At 37.1% G+C, this 23,678-nt stretch overlaps 1 protein-coding gene across 1 annotated transcript in view; it reads left to right on the top strand.

The window, feature by feature from the left end:
- LOC127455453 (serine protease HTRA1A) overlaps nt 1-23,088 on the top strand; it is a 33,171-nt gene extending 10,083 nt beyond the window's left edge. Inside the window, exons 2-9 of the mRNA XM_051723369.1 lie at nt 4,017-4,119; nt 5,592-5,796; nt 16,161-16,355; nt 16,962-16,994; nt 18,305-18,419; nt 18,548-18,605; nt 18,895-18,990; nt 22,539-23,088. Coding sequence (XP_051579329.1) covers nt 4,017-4,119; nt 5,592-5,796; nt 16,161-16,355; nt 16,962-16,994; nt 18,305-18,419; nt 18,548-18,605; nt 18,895-18,990; nt 22,539-22,707 — 974 coding nt within the window. The 3' untranslated portion in view covers nt 22,708-23,088. The remainder of the gene's footprint in view (nt 1-4,016; nt 4,120-5,591; nt 5,797-16,160; nt 16,356-16,961; nt 16,995-18,304; nt 18,420-18,547; nt 18,606-18,894; nt 18,991-22,538) is intronic.
- The last annotated feature ends 590 nt before the right edge of the window (nt 23,089-23,678 follow it).

Below are 23,678 nucleotides of genomic sequence, written 5' to 3'. Positions count from 1 at the left end.
TTTAAAATTTTGGCCTGTCATGTGTTCAATAACCCATGTTCAATGGAAATTATTTATTGTTAGAACAGTAAAAATATTTTGTACTTCTTTGTACATTTTTAAAGCATAATTCCAAAGTAAAACAGTGATCTGATGACAAGGTAAGGTAAGTGGCAAAATATTTGTATCAGTATCAACCTATAGTTTTTTGTTCAAACCGGAATTGTTATCAGCCAACATTTTTTATGTTGGTGCATCCCTAAAAAAATATATTCTCCACCCCCTCTCCCCTCCAGTCACCTCTCCTTTAATCTATGCACTCCTCTTGTTTAACATAGGGCCAGTAGGACTTTCCCACAGTAAGGGCCGTCTTCTTGCTCTCTGCTCACCTCTATAGGCCCTGACTGAACTCAAATAAACACACTCTTAGAGCTTGACACTTTTACAAACCCTGCAGAGAGGCCTCAGACAGAAGCTAACACACCTGTAACTGGACACCACAACTACAACTCTGAGCCACAGGCATGACCTGTTCATGTTGACAAGGTTTCAATCCCTCACCCGGTTCTATGTTCTTGCCGTGAGTGAGCTCCCTTAGTTGGAACGTAGAAGAAGCTGGTTCTTTTATTAGAACAGAATATAATCTTTACATTAACTGGGCTAGTGGAAATTAAAAATAGAATAGAATAGAATAGAATCTTTATGTATTGCCACATGAACAGGGCTGGTGGAAATTTGAATAGAATAGAATCTTTATTTATTGCCATATGAACAGGGTTGGTGGATATTAGAATAGAACAGAACCTTAATTTATTGCCACATGAACAGGGCTGGTGGATATTAGAATACAATACAATACAATACAATCATTATTGCTACATGAACAGGGCTGATGTAAATTAGAATAGAATAGAATAGAATAGAATAGAGAATAACATTTTCATTTATTGCCACAAGAACAGGGCTGGTGGAAATTTGAATAGAATATAATAGAGAATACAATTTTCATTTATTGCCACATGAACAAAGTTGGTGGAAATTAGAATAGAATAGAATCTTTATTTATTGCCACATGAACAGGGCTGGTGGAAATTAGAATAAAATAGAATAGAATAGAATAGAATAGAATAGAATAGAATAGAACAGATAGTAACATTTTCATTTATTGCCACAAAAACAGGGCTGGTGGAAATGAGAATAGAATAGAATAGAATAGAATAGAATAGAATAAATCATTATTGCCACATGAACAGGGCTGGTGGAAATTAGAATAGAATAGAATCATTATTGCTACATGAACAGGGCTGGTGGAAATTAGAACAGAATAGAATCATTATTGCTACATGAACAGGGCTGGTGGAAAATAATAGAATAGAATAGAATAGAATAGAGTAGAATAGAATAGAATAGAATAGAATAGAATAGAATAAAACCTTAATGTATTGCCACATGAACAGGGCTGATGCAAATTAGAATAGAATAGAATAGAATAGAATAGAATAGAACAGATATGCACCATAATGATAACATGGATTTACACTTAGCATTTACAATACATCAGTCACAAGAGCATCATCAGTGCAATAGTATTACCCAATACAACCTTACATTTTTATATTTCCCATCCACATATTCACAATTCATTTTAAACACAAATTATTTCCATGACTGTCACATGATATGAAAAATGTTTAGGAAAAGTAAGAAGTTCAGATTTCCCCATGCAGTGAAATCCAGGATCTCTAGGACAAATGTAATTTCATTCACTTGCTCACTCAGACCATATGTTGTAATCTGGCACTGTTTCAGTAATAACACAAAGGCCTCAGATTTGTGTAGAATAAACGTAGCTTTTTATGTATTTAGGTCAGAGCTGAGCATGTTTTTGACATGTTTTGAAAATTAACCTTACTTTTTTGAAAAAAATGTAACTTTACTGGGATTTTGCTTTTCATTACTGGATTATTCTGATATACCATCTGATGATCATCTGAACATCATCATGTGGAAAAAAACATTTTGTCCATCTTGACTACGATATTTACTTTGGTTTTTGTGTGTGTTTTGATCGCTTTTCTCAAAACATGTAATTTTGGACAGAATGTTGTCTCTTTTTTAATGTTCGTCTGGAGCTGGTCAGTCTCACCACACTGGATATTCTGCAGTCATAAAATAAACGTTTGTTTCCTTTTTGGTTAGCTGTGTTTGGTTGAATCTTGTGCCCAGTTCTGCTTTGTTCAGCATTCCACAGGATGGAATGAGTCAGCAAATGGAGGCATTCAGAACCATGCAGGTGCAAATGCCAACAATGATTTTGGTTCTTTCAGGGCTGTCAAAGTGATTCTAACATTTTATTGTTCCACACTGCTGTGAGCAAAGGTTATGGAGTCTTAAACAATAAATACATTGCCAGTAGCACTGGTTAAATCTAAACGCACTAATAATTCATATAATGTCCAGAAAGGTTTCTGTTAAAAATAAGGCATTCTGGATTTGTTGAAACCTTTTTGATCCTCTTTGGCTTCAGTACCTGAGCGTGGTCCAAGTCAAAGTGAGCATGTCTCATTCTATTGTGCATTTGACCAAATCATAGGTCTCTCTTTCAATAGGGAAAAAAACAATAGCCCTGGAATCAAACGCCAAACCTTTTAGCCAACAGCTTAGATCTGTAAAGGTGACGTGTGGGACATCCAATCCCAGCTTAATATGCAAAGACAATTACAAGTAAGCCATTACTCAGAATGGTGCCAAAATCAAAAACACCAGTGAGAGGCAGTTCTGCGGACAGAAACATCTTATTGAAGAGAGAGGTCAACGGAGAATGGCCAGACAGAGCTGACAGAACTCTGCTGAACAGGTAACTCAGATAACCACTCTGTACAATTGTAGTGAGCAGAATAGTATCTCAGAATGCACAACACGTCGAAACTTGAGGCGGATGGGCTACAACAGCAGAAGACCATGTCGGGAACTTTATAAGGACCATAGTGTTCCTAATAAAGTGCTCAGTGAGTATACACATAGACACTCATGCAGACAAAGTAGGCAAAAGTTGTAATATCAAACAAGTCAGAAAGTTGTAGCTGCAATGTCCAAAATAGTGTGAGGTCTCAAATGAGAGTATTCTGGCCCTTTGAGGTTCATTTCACACCAGGATGCTAAAAGTCAAGAGTTTGGTTGGGTGAGGAAGGCAACTCTGAACATTTTCTTCCCGAAAAACTGAGAAGACCAAGTGTTAAAACTATAATTAGATTGGAATACTCAAGTCAGAATGCATGCCAGCGCCACGCTGGATATGACTTTAATTACACTTGAGCAAACAGCATAACCCTTCCTAAACCACTCCACTCTTTCATTTGAATGTTCCCTCACTCAGCACAAACCCATCTGGCCACAGAGACTTTCATCTCTTGAACTTGAACATGCTTTCCAACAGCCAGGTATTCTTGGGGTCTCTGTGATCCTTTATAATTAAAAGGGCTCCTACATTACTGAGGTCTCAATGATTTGCCTCAAATGACGATTGCTATCCTGTGTGTGTTTGTGTCTGCGTTGAATACCAAACATTCCATGGGTGAATATTAAAAGAGCAATTTTCATACACTTTATGTTATGAATCGGAATGTTTATAATGACCCTTTAAATGATGATAATAAACTCCTTTGATTATCTCTTGAATATCTCTTCTTTTCCCTTCATGGTGAAATTACAGAGGGCTACATTCAACATTTCCAGACACGTCCTCCTATGGACTCCTCTGATCTGGCTACTCACGTGTCTGCATGTGTATGTATGTGTGTGTGTGTGTGTGTGTGTGTGTGTGTGTGTGTGAGCAAGTGTATGTGGATGAGCAACAGAAGTCCCATATATATTTACACAAAAAATTCCACCACTTGTCTTTTTTTAGTTAACGACTACAGTAGTCACATATTTTGTTCCCTTCTCTTAGTTGATGTCATTTGATATTTTCAGATGTTTGTTCTCTGATGTTTATTTCTCCAGTTGTACATCTTCATTTCATGTCTTTTTTATTTCAGCGGTCCATAACAACCCAAACAGCCTGAGATACAAGTACAATTTCATTGCCGATGTTGTAGAGAAGATCGCCCCTGCCGTGGTTCATATTGAACTGTACCGCAAGTAAGTTTCTCACTTGTGTATAGTATCTTTGCTGGGAAAACAAACCCAGTTTAACCCTAGAATGCATACGTTGCTCAAAAATTGCATGGTCGTCTACTTTTTTACTATAATTTTTACATGAAGTGGTCTTTTCATTCCAGATATTCCTCAGTTAAAGGAATAGTTCACCCAAAGATGAAAATTATCTCATCATTTACTAACCTTATGCCAACCTTATGACTTTCCTCTGCAGAACACAAAAGATTTTTAGAAGAAAATCTCAGCTCTGTAGGTCCACACAATATAAGTGAATGGTGGCCAACACTTTTAAGGTCAAAAACAGCACATAAAGGCAGCATACATGCAATCCATAAGACTCCAGTGTTTTAATCCATGTCTTCTGAAGCAATCCAATCAGTTTTGGATGAGAACAGACCAAAATTCTCCTTTTTTCCAAACTCTTTTTTCACTATAAATCTTGACATCAGCAGTCTCCTTGGTGATCATGATTTCAAGCTTGATTACACTTCCAAGCACCATCTAGCACTCGGCGCATGCGTCAAGTACCAGGAAGTGTAATTGAGCTTGAAATCATGATCGTGCCTAAAGACTGCAATGGCGAGATGTTCTCACCCAAAATCGATTAGATCACTTATTAAGAGGATATTGATTAAACCGCTGAAGTCATTTGGATTACTTTATGTTGCCTTTATGTGCTTTTTGGAGCTTCAAAATTTTGGTCACAATTCATTATATGGACTAACAGAGCTGAGATATTCTTCTAAAAATCATCGTTTGTGTTCTGCAGAAGAAAGAAAGCCATACACATTTGGGATGGCGTGAGGGTGAGTAACTGATGAGAAACGTTTCATTTTTAAATGAACTATGCCTTTAAGTTGGCTTTGACCACGTGAACTGAATGACTTTAACCATTTATAAATGTAAATTATTTATAAAATTATCAATTATTATATTAATAATGTTCTTTGAAAAAATAAGTAGTTTTATTAAGAATAAGCATCTAGATTTCACTTGGGTCTTTTTCGACCCACATACATATGCATTTTAGGGGGCTTGGGTTAAATATGCATTCTAAGGTTAAAGGTGGCTACCTGGTCTCCCAGACTGGCCAAACTTGTTAGGCTGGTCTGTTTTGCTGGTTTTAGAGGGGGCTGGGGATTTAGGCTTGGAGACCAGCTGGGTAACGAGTTAAACCAGCTAAACACCAGCTTGGGCAGGCTGGGAGACCATATTGACCAGCCGAAAACTAGCTATGACCAGCAAACCACCTTGAGCTGGTTTAAACTGTTTTTATTTTCAGCAGGGATGGAAAAAGTGTTGCTTGGTGTTGACTTGTGCTTTAAAATGAGTGATAGACAGAGGGGTATTTGTTTTATATTCAAGGCCTTTACTTGATGATGGCAAAATGTATCTTTCTTTACCTCTGTTTCCATCTCCCTTTCTTTTACATGCTCTTTGTCTCTCTCTTTTAGGATGGTGTATTCAAAGCGAGAGATGGCAGTGGCGAGTGGGTCAGGGTTTGTGGTGTCTGAAGACGGTCTCATCGTGACAAACGCCCACGTGGTAGCCAATAAAAACCGGGTAAAGGTGGAACTTAAAAATGGAGCCTCATATGATGCAAAGATCAAAGATGTTGACGAAAAGGCGGACATCGCCCTCATAAAGATTGATCCACCGGTAAGAACTTTTAAGTATACAAACTGCCATTATATATCCTTCTAGAATAAATCCTGGCCTCTATCTAGCCTGGCAGGTAGCTATGACAATATTCAGGTTTATATACAGCAGGATTTACCTTTAAAACTATCCTTTTGCTGTACTTGATTCCAATTTTAGGCTGACTAAATTGGAAACAGCCAAAAGGTAAAAAAGGATGAGGATGTGAATGACAGGGGAGGTTATAAATACTTACAGAGAGAGAGAGAGAGAGAAAGAGAGAGAAAGAGAGAGAGAGAGAGAGAGAGAGAGAGAGAGAGTTAGTTAGTTTACCTGACCCAAGGGACAGATGTTGTACTGTCTTCATCATGCTGAAAGTTAAGCACTCACACATTGACACAGAGACTGCAGGGCTCAAGCAATGCTCCAGAAAGCTGCTTGACAAAATAGTTTTAATGACCATTATTCTCTCAGCAGGCACTTTGCATGTTTAGCCCACCACAGACCAAACATCTGTGTGGTTTGTAGACTGAGTTGGACAGACTGAACAGCTGTATAATGTATTTTTTTTTTTACAAAGAAAGCTGCTTCATTGTGGTTTTTAAATGTTTTATCCTGATTGTTTAGACTTTAGGAGGTTCAAGCCTGAATACGAACTGTGACACACCAAACACGACAGACTTTGTAATTACGATACAATTACAATCGGTGCTACATCAGAAACAAACTCCAAACACATAGAGAGTGTTTCATCAACACAATAAATAGATCTGGCCAAGTTAAAGTTTACAGAAATTCAAACTTGGCATCCATATTTCTGAAATGTACCTGGCTCTGTTATATTCTGAGGACACAATCTTTGGAAAGGAGAGCCAAAGAAGAACATTAATGACCCCATAAATGCAATCCTTATAAGGTTTCTTGGGATAATGTTAAACCCTCGCACACTTAAACTCCAAAGGTTTGAATCACATTGCACTGTGCAGACTCATAGAATACCTGTCAAATCAGGCTGATAGACACCAGGCAGCATGATTTTGGCTAACAATCCAAACCTCAAAATCACTCAGGCTCTTAAACCTATGGTTTTCAGAGACATACAGCACATGCAAGCCCAGACTGCAAGTTTAATCTGATCCAGTGTTTCTAAAGAATGCGCACTGCTCGTGTCTTATCCTGATCTTTGTAGCCAAAACAGATCCCACCAGTGTCAGAAATGTACTTTTATTAAGGAACATCTTTTTCACCTGGAATTTAACTTCAGGGGCATTTTTTTTACCTTCACATGTCCAATTTTTGTATTCTAAACATTCACACCCTACACCAACTCCTACCCCTAAAGGCCCCAGCGTACTTCCTACAAAAACGAATGGGTGTGACGCCATTTAGAACAAAATCTGTCCAAAAAGACGGTGCTTTTGATTTAGTTTAGTTTAGGAAAACATCTTACCTGCTGTTAAACACCTGCTGCCAATGGTCAACATCATCGGTAGGTGTGACCTGGAGCTCCTGCTACTTTGAGACTGTCAGCTAATTCATATTCAGTCAGTTAAGATCAGTCAACACACCAGCGTGCAGTTATTAGCAAGCTAGTGCAAATGTCTGTATGATCTTTCGCTAGAGACATTTTCCAAGACCATGTCATGCCAGTTTTTTTGGGGGTTGTTTAAGTAGTCTACAAAAGGAATCAAATCTACTCAAATACTCTTAAGTGTCCATTTACTCTTTTGTTTTATATGCTGCTTCACTCATGTGATTTCGGCAGCAAAAGCCATTCACACATCTGCCCAAAGTAAGGTATGCCTATCATCTTTCATTTGTCTCTATTCTGCCCATTAACACTCATTTATACACCCACTTTTTGCAGTAGTATCAGTGTCATCATAAATTACAATAATAGAGTGTAATCGGCACATATTATGGCCACAAATAGCGTGTTAGCGCATTAGCTCCATGAATTCAGAATGTAAACAAGACAAATTACACATTATCTACTGCATATATATTACATTAAACCGTCATCGAAACGGCTTCTTTTACTGATCTTGTGTGAATTCTACTCATAGTATGAGGCATGAAGTTACTGATTTTGTCATATTAGTTGATGTTTTACATGTAGTAACTCATATTTAAATGTTATTCTAAAGCCTCCTCAGCAGCACGGCCAGTATCTGAATGTTTGCTAACAGCATGTCACTGCTCAGCTGTTTCAAACTTCTTTTTACCTCTGAATGAAGAACGAATAAGAACTTCTCCATAAGTGTGCTGAGGCCTTAAACCTAACCCTAACCTTTCCTAACATAATCCATTATTTTACTACAGTAACCATCACCATGGTATTTTGTAAAAAGAAAATCATAGTAACCAAAAAATTAAACATGGTTACTATATTAACATCATATTACTGTAGTAACACCATGGTTAATTGCATTAAAACTATGGCTTCTGCCAAAAACATGGTTACCACAATATTCTCTAATACAATGGAGAATACAATACTCCCAGACCTTCACCGTGACAAAATCACTGCGAGGAAATTTATCTTTATATTAATTTTTTTAAATTAATATAAATAGTATTAAAGGAAATATTAAGAGTGGAGACAGGAAACAGAATGGGAAAAAGTGGGACAAAATGCAAATTTGAACTCAGGTCATTGGCTCATAAAAACCACATCTAGAGTGGCATTACAGTAAACCCTACACCACTACAGCAACACTAGGGGTGCAGTTTGTCTGCAATTTCTGTTTTTCCACCAGACTTTTGGAATGCAAATAGCTGCGCTGTGTGGCAGGTGCTATTTACACCTAGTGCAAATAATCACTCCGTTTACACAATTGGCGACTCTCAGTGTTAGATTTTACAGATGTCTGCTGTTTATCATTGTGGCGGAATGACCCGCCCCTCCCTCTCATCATCATCGCCCTGCCTCTGAGGGCCGCCCTTCAGCCAGGCTCACAATGGGAGTGGGCAGGAGAGAGGTGAGGTGCAATTTAATAAGCCTCGTTTGGGCAGTGGATGATGTAGGATTTCGCTTAGGGTCCCATATGCTCAGAAACGGCACTGAATTAAATAGTTTAATTATCGCCATGATGAGTCTTTTTCATCTCGTATTCCTTATCGTTGACGAAATAAAAAAAACTCTTCGTCAACAAACGTTTTTGTCAGTGATTTCGTTGATGATGAGATTAACACTGGATACAGATGCTAAAACAGAACTAATCTGACAGTTACAGGTCACCACAATGTCTCCAGAGACACTACACTATTAACTAAATAGAATATTAGGACATACAATATATCAAATGTTAGATAACAGACAACAGCAAAAAAAATAAAATAAAAACATCACTACACTGTAAACATCTGGTATATTTTTTGTCACTTTTGATGGCACATTTTCCCCATGCCCTGGTTAATTTCTGATCATGGTGTTTCTGATACCGTTCAGACATCTGAGAGCATGCAATCAGAAGGCTGGTTTACTCCCAGCTGCTAAAGAGTTTGCCCCAGTTTGAGAGAGTGGCAGTGATTCTGAGTGACATCATGTGTAAAGAGAGAGCTATAGACCGTGAGAGAGAATTTAATGAAGAACATTCGAACCGGTCTCTAATGTTTAGACAGCTTACTCTATCTAACAGGGCAATTTGAAAGAGTATAAAAAAGGGGGCATGCAGAAAAAGAGGCAAAAAGTAAGAAAAAGAGTGGGAGATAGAAAGAGGGGGAGAGAGGGCATTGGCTTGAATGCCATGAGTAAGTTGCAGTTCAAGTTCTGGGAAAGGATCAGGCACTGCAAAGTCCCCAGGGAGACTCTGTGTGTATGAGTGTTAGCGAGAACTTGTGTGTACTTGCATCCCTGTTAGCAGTTACTGCAATTTCTTCTTTGTCACTGACACATGTTGAGAGGTTTGAAGTAGGTCAGTGCTGTCAAACTTCACAACCCAAAAACACACACTCTCTGATGTTCCCACATATTCTCATGCCTTGACTAGATAAGTAAGAAATGAGCTTATACTGTATATATCACCAAAGACAGTTTCCCTCTTTCAGAAAATGGACAGCACATGGGGAATGAATTTAGAGAGGAGTAGTCCAGATTATTCTGTCTTTTCTTCCTAATCTTTTGTCCTTCACACTGTCTTTCTTCCTCCTTCTTGCTCCCTTTATTGGTTTATTGGTGCCTCTTGGGAAAGCATTACTCTGTCAGCAGAAGCCCAAACTTCAGAAACAGGAAAGAAGGAAAGTGTTTTTCCTTTCAGAGAGAGAGAAGGAAGAGAGAGAGAGAGAGAGAGAGAGAGAGAGAGAGAGATAGAGAGAGAGAGAGAGAGAGAGAGGGGGGGAAATGTGGTTAGGGACAGAAAATGAATCCATATGTGCATGCGGACACAAATTCACCCAATTTCAACACTGCAAAAAATCATGTAAAAAAAAAAAAAAGGAAAATCGAAATATCCTTACGATGAATAAAATTTATATAATAAGAAAAACTGTAAGCAAGTAAGATTTGTTTTCAAAGAATTTATATTAAATATAAGTGTATTTTGGCTTGTGGCACAGTGGAGTTGAAATGTCAAGAAACGTAGCTGGTGTAACCTAATGTATTCATGTAGATTCAGTGATGTTAAATAATATTTTTCACTTGAATAAAACCAGTTTGTTAATTGGATGTTACCACTTGAAGCACATTTTAGGTTAACATTTTTTTATTATTATTTTAGTGCAGTAAAGTCAACAATGAAGTGAACAGAGAGCTGTTGAAGTGAAAGCTCAATCCAAGCTTCTCTATGATCAGTTGAATTTCCCATCATTACTGTTCCAAAAAGCAGAGATGGCCTGAAACTCCAGAAAAATTATTTGTTTTCATGTCTCAGCTCATCACACATTTAGTCACACCATTTTTTTAATCTCACATGTCTTCCTTTCCACTCCAGTCTGCTCTGGTCATGGGCCAAAGCAAAGAGAGAGGTTCTCGTTCAGGTTAAGCGCTACAAGACTAATACATGCCGAGCTCACACATAGTTTTCTTTGGATTATCAATGTTCCAGTGGCCTTTAAATGCAATCCAGACTACTAATGTGGCTGAATGCTGGTTGGGCCAAAACGAGTCATTTAATATTACAGGGCAAAAAACAGGCAAAATGCGAATTACACCTGGACACAGAGAGTTTTTGGCTATTTGAGTCAGCATGTGAGCAAATGCACAGAGGATATACATAAACTACCATGTGGGCAGCAATGTAGAAACAGTCATTTAACCCCCCCTAAACCCCCTCCCCCCAAATACACTCACTCACTAGTCTCAACTCTTCTCAGGTTAACAGTATCATTTCTGGTCCCAGGCTGAGATTTGCAGTATGCTCCCATTTCTGACTGAAAAAAAAAACAAAAAAACAAAAAACCTGATAATCCATAAGAATGAAAAAAATCACTAGTGAAATCTCTTTTTACATCTCTTTAATTGTTTCTTCTAGACAACAGTGATATTAAATGGAGAGCAAATGGAGATTTTCACTTCAGTCTCTTGCTTCTCTTGTTTTTCCACCTGAGAGTTTTCACTGAAAATATCTCACAACCACATCTAACAAAACCCCACCAACTGGACAGTTCCTGTTACTTGCAATCAAATGGCCACTCTGCCTTTAAAGTGACTCAAGCACACTTATTACATGCACAATGATGATAAAGCAGGAAAGTTATCTCAGTAACTCCGGTTCCTAGTCGCCTAGTCACCCACCATTGGTGGATCCTACTTTTGAATCCCTTTCTTGCTTTTGTTTAGACTGTGAGTAACTAAAATTATGGTAAAAGGCAGAAGCACATTTTTAGTAAAAGTGCGTGTAAAAGGAACTCTGGGACTCTCTGGAAAATCTTGTGGATCTCCATGACAACATGCTAATAATAACCTCAACCTTCCCCAGACTGCGTTTCCCATTTTGCACCTGCGTAAGCGCTTGTCAAAGCATAGTTTCTAAAATGACTTTTAAAGATGTGGGGCGTGTAATTACTGTCTATGAAATGTCCATTTCAGGTCTGCAAACTTAGAGTTAAAGGGATAGTTCACCTAAAAATTACAATTCTCTTATCATTTACTCACTCTCATGCCATCTCAGATGTTTATGACTTTCTTTCTTCTGCAGAACACAAGCAAAGACATTTAGAAGAATATCTCAGCTCTGCAGATCCATACAATGCAAGTGAATGAGACCAGAACTTTGAAGCTCAAAAAATCATATAAAGGCCACATTATCATTAACAGTTTCATTAGCAAAAACACCTGGGGAACTCAGAATTGTTGTGCTTTTATAGGCCAGATGGAAGGCTCTGCTGACCTGCAGTCAGTGACAGTCACACATAGCAAAGCTTTGTTGTTTCATTGGAGATCATGGCCTGTTGGTACCTTCCCAACCTGCTGAAACGTTTTCTACCACGGGATGCTGGTGTTCAAGCTAGCTTAACCAGAAAAACTTCCACGATCAAGACCATAACCAAATTTTGCGGGTGGACAGTGCTGCTGTATAGATCCACCAGATCCACCAGCAACAAACCAACACAAATCAGTCTAAACCTGGCATAGTTACGAGGCTGGTCCGAGCTGGTCTTACAGGGTAGTCACGTAATTTTGAAAGTGCAGTTAAACTTGTCCAACAAGGTTTTTATTTTTTATTTTTTATGAGCAAGACACTTCGGATCACTATCATTGTTGTTTCACTAATGTAAGTTTTAAATTAACAGCAATTTGTGCTCTTTTCCTACTATAGACCAATCCCATTGTTTACAAACATTGCAATGCCGGTAGAATATTATGTTAGATTTGACAGATTAGACAGCTGGTGCTAGCTAGCTCCTTTAAATATGCATTTAAAAGATAATATATAATAAAATATGCCTTTAGGTTTGGGAACACTATTGCTAGTAACAGAGCTAATTATAGTAATTGATTAATGAATGTACAACACAAAGCCATGATAAATAAATAAATATTCTTAGCTATACCATTATTATAATGATATGAGTAAATAACATACCTGTAATAAAATGTTCGCTGCAAAACTTTGAGTTGGAATTTATCTCCTCAAACAGCTCTGCTATGGAATCCGATAAAAGTGAAGCCCTCGGTTTTTGCCTTTGCGATTTTGACAGCCAACAGGGCAGCACAAAACTTCATTTAGCTGATCTAGACAATTTAAAGGTAATAGCTAACATTTAGAGGACTGTTGGGCCAGCTATCTCCACATTGGGTTTAATGTTAGCGCCGGTGTTTTTGCCACCACTTACATATGTGACGTAGGCCAATCATAAACATTTTCTAATTAGACATTCTCTAACTCTCTCTCTCTATATATGGTTTGTGTGTTGTAGATTTCAAAATATTAAGCGTTTGATGCCCTGCCATCGTATAATCAGTTCCATAATATACAGATGATAGCCTATCTTGAGATTGGGCATGAACAGTGAGTCATCTTTGTGGTGAGGAGAAAGAATGAGAAATGGAGAGAAAGGCTTTCAGTGTGGTTTTTCCATGTAGATGTTAAATGGAAACTATCATTTCACACAGGCACAAAATGGTTGACTAATGTGCCACATTGACACAAAATGGCTGACTTAGCTTTACTGTGGCTAATAAGTGGTTTGAGTTCTGAAGTGGCCTTTGTGTCTGTGATGATCTCACCCTTTCACAATGGTAACTCAATAGAGCACTGATGTTCCCAACAGGACTGTCGGCAGCTGATCTTTTATTCCAGCACAGGCACATTTTCACACAGATATATTTCGCAGCTGTGATTTGTACAACATATACTGTATACAACACTGATTTATATTTTACAAAACTGGAAAACTCTCTTCTATTTATCAGTGTTCATAATTAAGTGTAGTGAGTGGTTTATCTGAATTGCAGTTTTTTTCTTCTGTGTTATCAAACCTCTTCTACTCTTTTTATTTCATTACCAGTAACCTGCTATTTCTCTGTCAGGTCCTTTTTGAGTGGAAGAGGATTAAGCGGAGGGGGGGTGATAGATTTTTCATCTTGTTTACCAACCATCATCACCTTTATCCTGTTCTATTTTTAAAACCTTGGTAGCGCAGGTATCGAGTTCGCTGAGAGTTCACCTCGTGATAAAAGCTCTAGATCATTTTACAGCTCTGGACTTTCAGTTTCCTTCCTCTCCATCAGGTAGATATTGCATAAGTAGAAACTGAGCAGTTACATGTCTTAAAACGACAGCCTTTTTGTTTTGTGTTTTTCTTAAAAAAAAAACAAAACAAAAAAAACATTTTATTTAAAAATACAATGAAAACTGAATGTAAAGTTACATTTCACTCCAGCTTGACCGCTCAGAAAACCAAATCCTCCATTCATCTGCATTTAACCACCAGAAAGTTTTATATCTCATTGGAGACAATTTTACTCAGGAATAGTTATTTTTTAATAAAAACTGATAATTGCAAAGATTCAAACATGTGAATGGATATAAGCTTCAGCAGTCTCTATAAAGTTTTTTCTTAATCCTTATCCAGTAATAATAAATGATTGTCACATCCTAGCTAGCGCTGAAAAAGTAACAAGTTTCAGGCGACAGCGCCGTCTACGCGCTGTTTCGGTAGCAGTCAGGACCTCTGGACAATAATTTGCACCTGATTAATGATACTGATAAGCTTTAATAAAAACTGACCTTTCCGCCATCATTTACTCACCCTCGTCGTTCAAAATCAATATTACTTTTTTCATCCCTGAAACACAAGAATGAGGGTTGAGAGGATCGTGTTTGTGGCTGTCCAAGCTCCGAAAGCACACATAAAAGCACCATTAAAGTCATCCATAACACTCGTGCCTTAGATTTAAATTCTTCTGAAGCCATATGATAGTGTTGTGTGAGGAACAGACCAAAATTTAAGTGTCAATTCACCTCGTCACTCATTTGAAACTGGCGCGCATGCAAGAATGACCTTGTTTACATGAGCGCACCTGACATCAACGCTTTGGGCTGTCAAGAGCTGCACGCACAGGATGTGCAGTGGTGCCATGTGAAAGTTTAAACAAGGCAGGAGAAAAGGCAGAGGAAAATAAATTGCGCACATAGGTTCTTATGTGTATAAGTTCTATTTTTGTTGAATGTGTGAAAGTGAACTAGATTTGAGGACGGGTCAGTCTTCCATGCCCCCCTTGCAATATCTCCGTGCCCACACTTCGGGGTGCGCCCCACACTTTGAGAACCACTGGTTTACCCAAACATGAAAATTCTGTCATTATTTTCTCAACCTAATGTAGTTTTAAACCTGAAATACAAATGTTGAATGTTTGTGTTAGGAACGGACCAAAAATTTAAGTCTTTATTCACTGATAATCTTCACCTTCATTGAAGCTCGCATCTAGCCCAAGTCCAGAATTTAAAAATTGTGCATTAACATTGTATGTCTTCAATGGCAAGAGCTACATAAAACATTTCTCTGTTTATGCTCCATGAAAAAAAAAAAAAAAACAGCAGGCCTATGCAGGTTTGGAATGATTTAAGGGTGAGTAATAAATGACAGAATTTTCATTTTTGGATGAAATATTGACATTTAATTAAAAAATTGCTGTTTGTTCAGATATAACACCAAAAGTTCTTACCAGTCTGTCTTGAATGTAGAACACTTTTAAAATGAATGAGGGGCTGAATGTAAATCTTCCTATAACCTTGAAATTGGTTCTTGAAAAGCTCAGATCAGACAGGGAGATCAGAGAGATATTACAATACAGCCTCAACTTGTCTGAACTGTCTAATGTTGTAAATATGAAGGTTTTACATCATAAATCTCTCATCTTACATCTGCTCACACCACTGTCATCTCTGCCACCTCTGTAACCATTCCATAAATGATTCCCCACAGGAAAGGGAGAACAGCACTCCAATTCGTCCTGTCCTGTCCCAAGTGCCTATTTTCCTTGAAGTCATAAAGGTTGCCTGTCACTGCCGATAAGGTTTCATAGGTCTGAATTTAAAATCCAAACTACTCTTTAGCAGACTCTTGATATCAGAAGGGTAGAGATGTTGGAATAGGTATGTTTGTATGGCAGTTCTGTGCACAGGAAATTCAAGGGTAGAATTATAGAATGTCTTCTTGTACCACTTTTTCACCATTTATCATATGATTGACATTACAGTGTTATAAAGCTGCTAAGTTATAAAGTTGCAAAAACATCTGTGTTGGGCGGCCACTATTGGATAACAATTAAAGTTCTTTTATAAACTTTGTAGGCCTTAAGACTGTGAAGCATTAGGATATTTCTGTTTTTTTTTTTTTTTTTTTTGTATTTATGTGAAATAAAGGCTGCATTTCTGTCGTAACATAAAAATGTTTCTCTCTCTCTCTCTCTCTCTCTCTCTTTGTTTCTTGGCCAACAGAGTAAGCTTCCAGTGCTTCTGCTCGGCCGATCGGCTGACCTCAGACCAGGAGAATTCGTGGTTGCCATCGGCAGCCCATTTTCCCTCCAGAACACGGTTACCACAGGGATAGTAAGCACCACGCAGAGAGGGGGGAAAGAGTTGGGCCTGCGGAACTCTGATATGGATTACATTCAGACTGATGCCATCATTAATGTGAGTGAATTATTACACTGTTTCACACACTGCCAGTCTTTTTGCTTTATTTCTTTATTATTTATTTTTTTATCTGTTTTCAATAGTCAATAACCGAAACCACATTATTACAGTAGTAATGCAACAAAACACTTCATAAATTCCATAAAGTCCCCTGTAATAAAAATTCGAGTTTTAGTCTACACGTGTTAGCTTTGAGGCCGTCTTCTGTACATGCTAAAGTCTATCTTGACTGTTGTCTCACACTGTCATGTTGATAACATTTTAGTATACATTAGCATTAGCAACGTTAAGCAGATATACACATTTAGAGTTTTTCTCAGGCAAAATGGACCAAAAATATTGAAGACTCATTTTGCACTACATGCATTTTTATCCAATCAAATGTTTTCTATTATAATAATGTCCCTACCCCTATTGAATATTTTTAAAAGGGGACTGGCACTTTGATATGTCCAAAATTTCCTGTTTCATTAGGAAGTGCACTTGTCAAGTCATTTCTGGGGTTTTAAGTGTAAACTCTGCCATCCATCCATTCACACACAAACAAAGCCATAAAAAGCCTTTTTTAACTTATGAAATGCTTATCATGTCTCTCTTTTATAGTATGGAAACTCAGGAGGACCATTAGTCAATCTGGTGAGCATTTCATCATTTCAAAACTGTTGCATAATATTCCACATGAGCATGCATATTCCACTGTTATTGACACAATACTACATAACACTATATTTACACTATATTTACACAGAGTGTGAGTGTGTGGTAATGATCTGGGAATGATTTTCCAGCATTCATGTGTCTGGTGTTACAGTAATCTTACTCCAGTAAGACTATAATTTGACTTGTGGGACTCAAGCCATTGGTCATACATGTAAGATATCCAAGTGCTGGTCTTGCAACTTTTTTGTGGTTCATGTCCTAATGTAAAGGATCATATACTGTAAAAAGTGGATATGTTGAGTTGTTACTTAAAGACCCTTAAATATTACTTTCATTTTTTATTTTTTATTTTTTTTTTTTTTTATAAATTATTTACAGTTTACAGTATGAACAGCAGATACAGTAGGCGACATGAAATACTGTTGGAAAGTTGACATGTTCTGCGGTGTGACATTCAATACTTCATCTAACACTATTTTGGTAGCACTTTACAATAAGGTTCCATTCATTAACATTAGTTAATGCATTAGGGACCATGAACTAACTATGAATTATATATATATATATATATATATATATATATATATTTACAGCATTTATTGATCTTTGTTAATGCTAGTTAATAAAAATGCAATTGCTCATTGTTAGTTCATGTTAGTTCATAGTACATGAACTAATTTTAACATAAAATATGTTAATCATGTACATGCTTTATTTCTACTCTAAATTGAGACATAAATGATAATAAAAAATTCAGTTTATGTTAACTTTTTAGTAGTTGCTTTTGGGCATCAATTACAATAGACATTAGTTCTGAATTATGTCCTATTTTTTGCCTTGTGTTACATGCCTTATTTCAAAGAAAGTGTTTTTTGTTAAAAAATTAACAATGTGTGATATGACACTCATAGTTTGAGCAGCATTTAATCTAATATTTATTTGTGATTTTTGTGACATAAATGACAAATGATAAAACCTTTAAAAACACCAGAGAGGAGTACAGTAAGTCCATTGGAACGGATGCAAGGTCTGAAATGTAAAAAGAAAGAAAAACATTTAAATGAACTAGTGAAGGCAAAAAGGTGTTTCCTCTGTGCAATTATACAGATTTTACTCTAAAATCATAATACTGATTACAAAAAAAGTAACTGGACACATTATGCTTCAACTATCCAGTAGCTGATTCTAGATCAGTACCTTTACGTCTAGTTTAATACATATATTCAGATCTCTGTACTGCACGGCGATCGTGTATGTACTGTACCTCATCATTTTATTTCCGATAGGATGGTGAGGTGATTGGGATCAACACTTTGAAGGTGACGGCTGGAATCTCCTTTGCTATTCCTTCAGACAAGATACGACAGTTTCTCGCTGAGTCGTATGACAGACAGGCCAGAGGTACGACATGACCTATACTGTACAAAATATATACATATCCAGAATTGAGATACATTGAAAAAACTTGGAGAGAACAGCAGCCAGCCATTCAGTAAGCAAACTTAGTTATTCATCTGTCTATTTAACAGGTCGAGGAGCAATAAAGAAAAGATATATTGGTGTTCGAATGATGACCCTCACTCCTGCGTAAGTACATAGCCATGTCCATGCATCAAACTAATTAATGCCTACTTTAAAATGTATTCAAGTGTAAACATGCAAAAGGTTAATATCAGGAGAAATTTTTGGCTTTAAGGAAAATTTTACATGATTATGTAATTGTATGAGATCTTTGTTTTTATATTGCGTGTGGTTTTTAGTGCCATATTACACTGAATGTTTTTGATGGCTGTTGTGTTTTTTGTGAAATATGTGTTTGCACTTCAGTTCTCTGATGACAGTGTTATGGTGTAATCATATTAATTCCTGTTCCCAGACTGTCCAAAGAATTGAAAGGTCGACTGCGAGACTTCCCTGATATCACATCAGGAGCCTATGTCATCGAGGTCATCTCTAAAACCCCAGCTGCAGCGTGAGTCACCAAAACTATACGCCCCTTAATGCCAAACAGGTCAAAAGTGCAGGTCATCTCCTTTGGCAATACTCAGCTGCTGTTTTTACTGGCTATGTGCACATTCTTTCTCTGCCTCTGCCATCATACTTAGAGGGATATTGTCTTTGGCTCTGTCTAACTCCACATGTTTTAAATTTATAGTCGACCCTCACTTTTCATAACACACACACACACACATGTTGGTGCGGCTATCCTTATGAGGACTCTCCATAGACATAATGATTTTTATACTGTACGAACTATAGATTCTATCCCCCAACCCTACCCCTGAACCTAACCCTCACAAAAAACTTTCTGCATTTTTACATTTTCAAAAAAACATAGTTTAGTATGTTTTTTAAGCAATTTGAATTATGGGGACACTAGAAATGTCCTCATAAACCACATTTATAGCATAATACCCTTGTAATTACCAGTTTGTAACCTAAACATGTCCTCATAAACCACCCAAACCCACCCACACACACATACACACAAAACCCTGCTGATGTTCATCGTTTCAGCCCAGCATGTTTATTGACTCTCACAAAAACTTCTTCCTCAGTATTTTTTAAAACCACTACCTGTGTATATACTGTATAAAAGAGAAAGAGCCATCTAAGGTGTTGATCTTGCATGACCATGTTTGGAATTGAGTACTTGCTTACTTCTTACTTCTTACTGCACAGTACTGTATATTCTGCATACATAAAAAATAAAAAAAAAAAAACAAATTTAAAAATAGTATGTGAAACATAAAACATTATGCAACAAATACAATTGTTGTGCACTATATTGTCACATGACCTCAGTACATTATGTTTAAGGATAGTTCACCCCCATATGAAAATTCTCTCATCATTTACTCATCCTCATGCCATCCCAGATTTATATGACTTCCTTTCTTCATCAGAACACATTTGAAGAAATATAAAAAAATATCTCAGCTCAGTAGGTCCTTATAATGCATGTAGAGAACAAGTCATTTTGGCAGCTTGGTTTCAACAAATGCTCTTTTTGCAGTGAGGAAAAGTTTGAGTTCTGAAACTTACAGTATATTTTTATAGCACATATGTCAAAAGATCAAGGAAAATTTTATCCTCGTGTCATGACTCCTTTAAGACATTTTTACACAAAATTGGATGAAAAACACAAAATAACAAAATAGTTTTAATTTTGAAGATGATAACTGGACATCAGTCACTAAATTAAAGGGATAGTTCACCCAAAAATGAACATTCTCTCATAATTTATTCACCCTCATGCCATCCCAGATGTATATGACTTTCTTTCTTCAGCAGAACACATTTGAAGAAAAATATCTCAGCGCAGTAGGTCCTTATAATGGATGTGGATGGTAACATGATTTTTGATGCTCCAAAAAGTACAGACAATCAGCATTAACATCATCCATACGACTCCAGTTGTTAAATGAATGTCTCATAAATTGATATGATCACTTTTGTTGTGGAAAAGATAAATATTTAAGTACTTTTTAACTATAAATCATCGCGTTCGGTAAGCAGCAGTATGCACATTCACGAGAGGGCTAAGGTCACGAGGTCTTTCCAGTGATGGCATGGCAACGTTCCATTCGTTGCAGCAGACGATCTCTACCTCTGTTGTCATTGCCTGGCATTGCCTACATGTGCACCACCACGTCTCCTGAGCTCTCTGTCTCTCTGAGGCTTGTTGGTCCAGCCTCCTCCATCTCCCTGTGCTCCTGGTACATCTCCGAGTACTCAGGTTCAAATAAATATGGCTGTGCAAAAACTTGTATCTCCTCTTCTCCTCTTAAATCAAAATCTTCAGACATCTTTGTTTAAATTTGCTTCAATTTGTTTATGGCATTTGGCCTGTACAGTTTTCTCCTACTCAGTTGTAAACAGCGTTGCTCTTCCGGGTGTGTCACGCATGTGTCACTTCTCGCGTTAACATGCCAACACCAATATGCCACACGAGAGACCGCATGACCTCAGCCCTTTCGTGAACGTGCATACCGCTGCTTAACGGAAGCGATTATTTATAGTTAAAAGTACTTAAATATTGATCTTTTTAACATCAAATGCGATTGTATCACTAGACATTGATTTAACCACTGGAGTCGTATGGATGATGTTAATGCTGATTGTCTGTACTTTTTGGAGCATCAAAAATCATGTTACCATCCACATCCATTAAAAGGACCTACTGCACTGAGTTATTTTTCTTCAACTGTCTTCTGCTGAAGAAAAGAAGTCATATACATCTGGGATGGCATGAGGGTGAGTAAATTATGAGAGAATTTTCATTTTTGGGAGAACTATCCCATTAATTTAGCAAATGATGTCCAGTTATCATCTTCAAAATAAAAACTGCTATTTTGTGTTTTTCATCCAATTTTGTGTAAAAATGTCTTAAAGGAATCATGACACGAGGAATCAAATTTTCCTTGATCTTTTGACATATAAGCGGTCGCTGTGCTATAAAAAATATACTGTAAGTTTCAGAACTCAAACTTCTCTGTTTTATACTGCACATTTTGGCATATGTAGTATTGTAGATCATCCAGGTACTCCATGCATAAATAAAATGTACAAAATGTGCACAGTATACATACTATATACTGCAGAAAATTTTTAAAAGTATGGTAGTTTGCTATTCCAAACATAGCCCATTTCATTTACTGTAATTCACCTCACTGATCCAAACCATGTGACTCATGTTCTGTCACTGCCACATCATAGCATTTATGATGTGTCTTCATTTTATGCATAAACAAAAGCCAACACTTACTCAAAGACACATTGGGACCTGAAGAGTTTCTGTTGGCTAGTCAGGAATTGCAGATCCATGTGATGAAATTATTTGTGCATGAAACACTGTTTTGAAATAATTCCATAACCAGCAGTTCAATCGACTGCCTACCACATCCTGATCCAGGACATTTTTTGTTTAGTGAAAGCGTGGATATGTTATGAACAAGCTCAGATGGCACCCAGACACACACACACAACTGCTTTCTTAATCTTGGCAAAAGCCACTATGGTTATGATTCACAATTGGATAACAGATGATCACCAAATGTTGCAGTTATAGTCCAACAAATAGGAAGTGCTTGTGAAGTTCAGTATGTAAGCTGTTTAGAGTATTTTTACCCATGCAGGTTTGTATTAATACAATAATATGAATAATAATTCATAAATAAGTGTTTTAAATGAACTAATAGAGAGATGTATTATGTTTTTATGTGTGAGATGCGTTTACACTCGAAATATGTTTTTAAAAGGCCATTCGAAGTGATATGGTCTGAGTTATTGAGCCATTAGGCTTTTCAGTGTACAGTTCTACAACAACTGAAAAAATACATTGCGTAAGGCCTTCAGTGTTGTTTTTGGAAGTTATTTTTGGTATAATTCTGGGAAACCCAGCAATATTTGATTTGTCCTGGGAAGATTTCAGTCCTTAGACTGAGTCACTTAGAACAGTCCTTAATTAATTATTTTAATCCTCTCTCTCTTCTCTCTATGTCTCTCTCTCTTTTGCAGTGGTGGACTTAAAGAGCACGATGTCATTATTTCCATCAATGGTCAGCGTATATCAACGGCAACAGATGTAAGCGCAGCCATCAAAAAGGACACCACTTTACGCGTGGTAGTTCGACGAGACAACGAGGATGTCATCCTCACTATCATTCCCATGGAGATTGACCCTTGACCTTTACCAGAGCTGATGCTCATCAACACCACCAATGAACTTACTGGGTGTGTCCTCTGGCCAATCTGGCCAATTGTCCATATTCTTGAAATGACTGGCAGGGTGAAAGCTCCGCCTGAAAATTTTAAACTGTACAGAGCACATGTAGATCCATGTTCACATTTATAATTTTTAAAGGATGCTACTTAATTATTTTAAAGGACGATACTACTGTTCACAAGATAAGCCATTGGACAACAGATTTTCCAGATTAGATGTTCTCTTCATGTGTCCAAAAATGTAAAGCAGTGCACAACAGTTTTAAGAGTTTTTCAGAACTTGTTTTGAACATTTTTAATAATTTTTGTAAAATAAAATTTTCCTCTTTTAGAAATATTAAAAGCCTTTTGATATTGAACTTTTCTAGAGCATGCAATAAATGTTTCACATGAAGGCTACTTTCACACACAAATACTGACATTTTGAAAGCAAACCTTTTTTTTTTTTTTTAAACACTGTTTACCTTATTATTTTTTTATATATATATAAGAAGTGTTTTTCTGGTTTCTGTGTTATATTTAATGATCCCAAGGTTAGACGTCTGTGCATTCTATGAGTATAATGCTCAGATTTGCACCTAGCAGAATCCTCTAAAGTCATAAACTTTGAGAGTGTGTCATGCGTGGCACATAACCTACAGCTGGCGCTAAAATATGGCAAGAAAGAAGCAGACATCAGTTGAGAATAAGCCCAGAATACTTATTCATACTGCCAGAACATTTATAGTGGTCCATGAGCAAATTATTGAGAGGTTTGATTAATCTTGAGTCTGTTGTATAACAATCACTCTTGTAGCGAGGTAACAGTCACATCTAAAAATGTTTAAGCAGTATTGTGAAAACCTTGTGAATACAGAGATGTACATAGTGGGGGCAATACCATCTGTTGCATGACTCCTTATTCTACATTCTATACTATTCGCAAAAGTAATA

The sequence above is a fragment of the Myxocyprinus asiaticus genome, chromosome 17 (genome assembly GCF_019703515.2).
Source record: "Myxocyprinus asiaticus isolate MX2 ecotype Aquarium Trade chromosome 17, UBuf_Myxa_2, whole genome shotgun sequence".
NCBI lineage: Eukaryota > Metazoa > Chordata > Actinopteri > Cypriniformes > Catostomidae > Myxocyprinus > Myxocyprinus asiaticus.
This window is presented reverse-complemented; position numbering and strand designations above follow the sequence as displayed.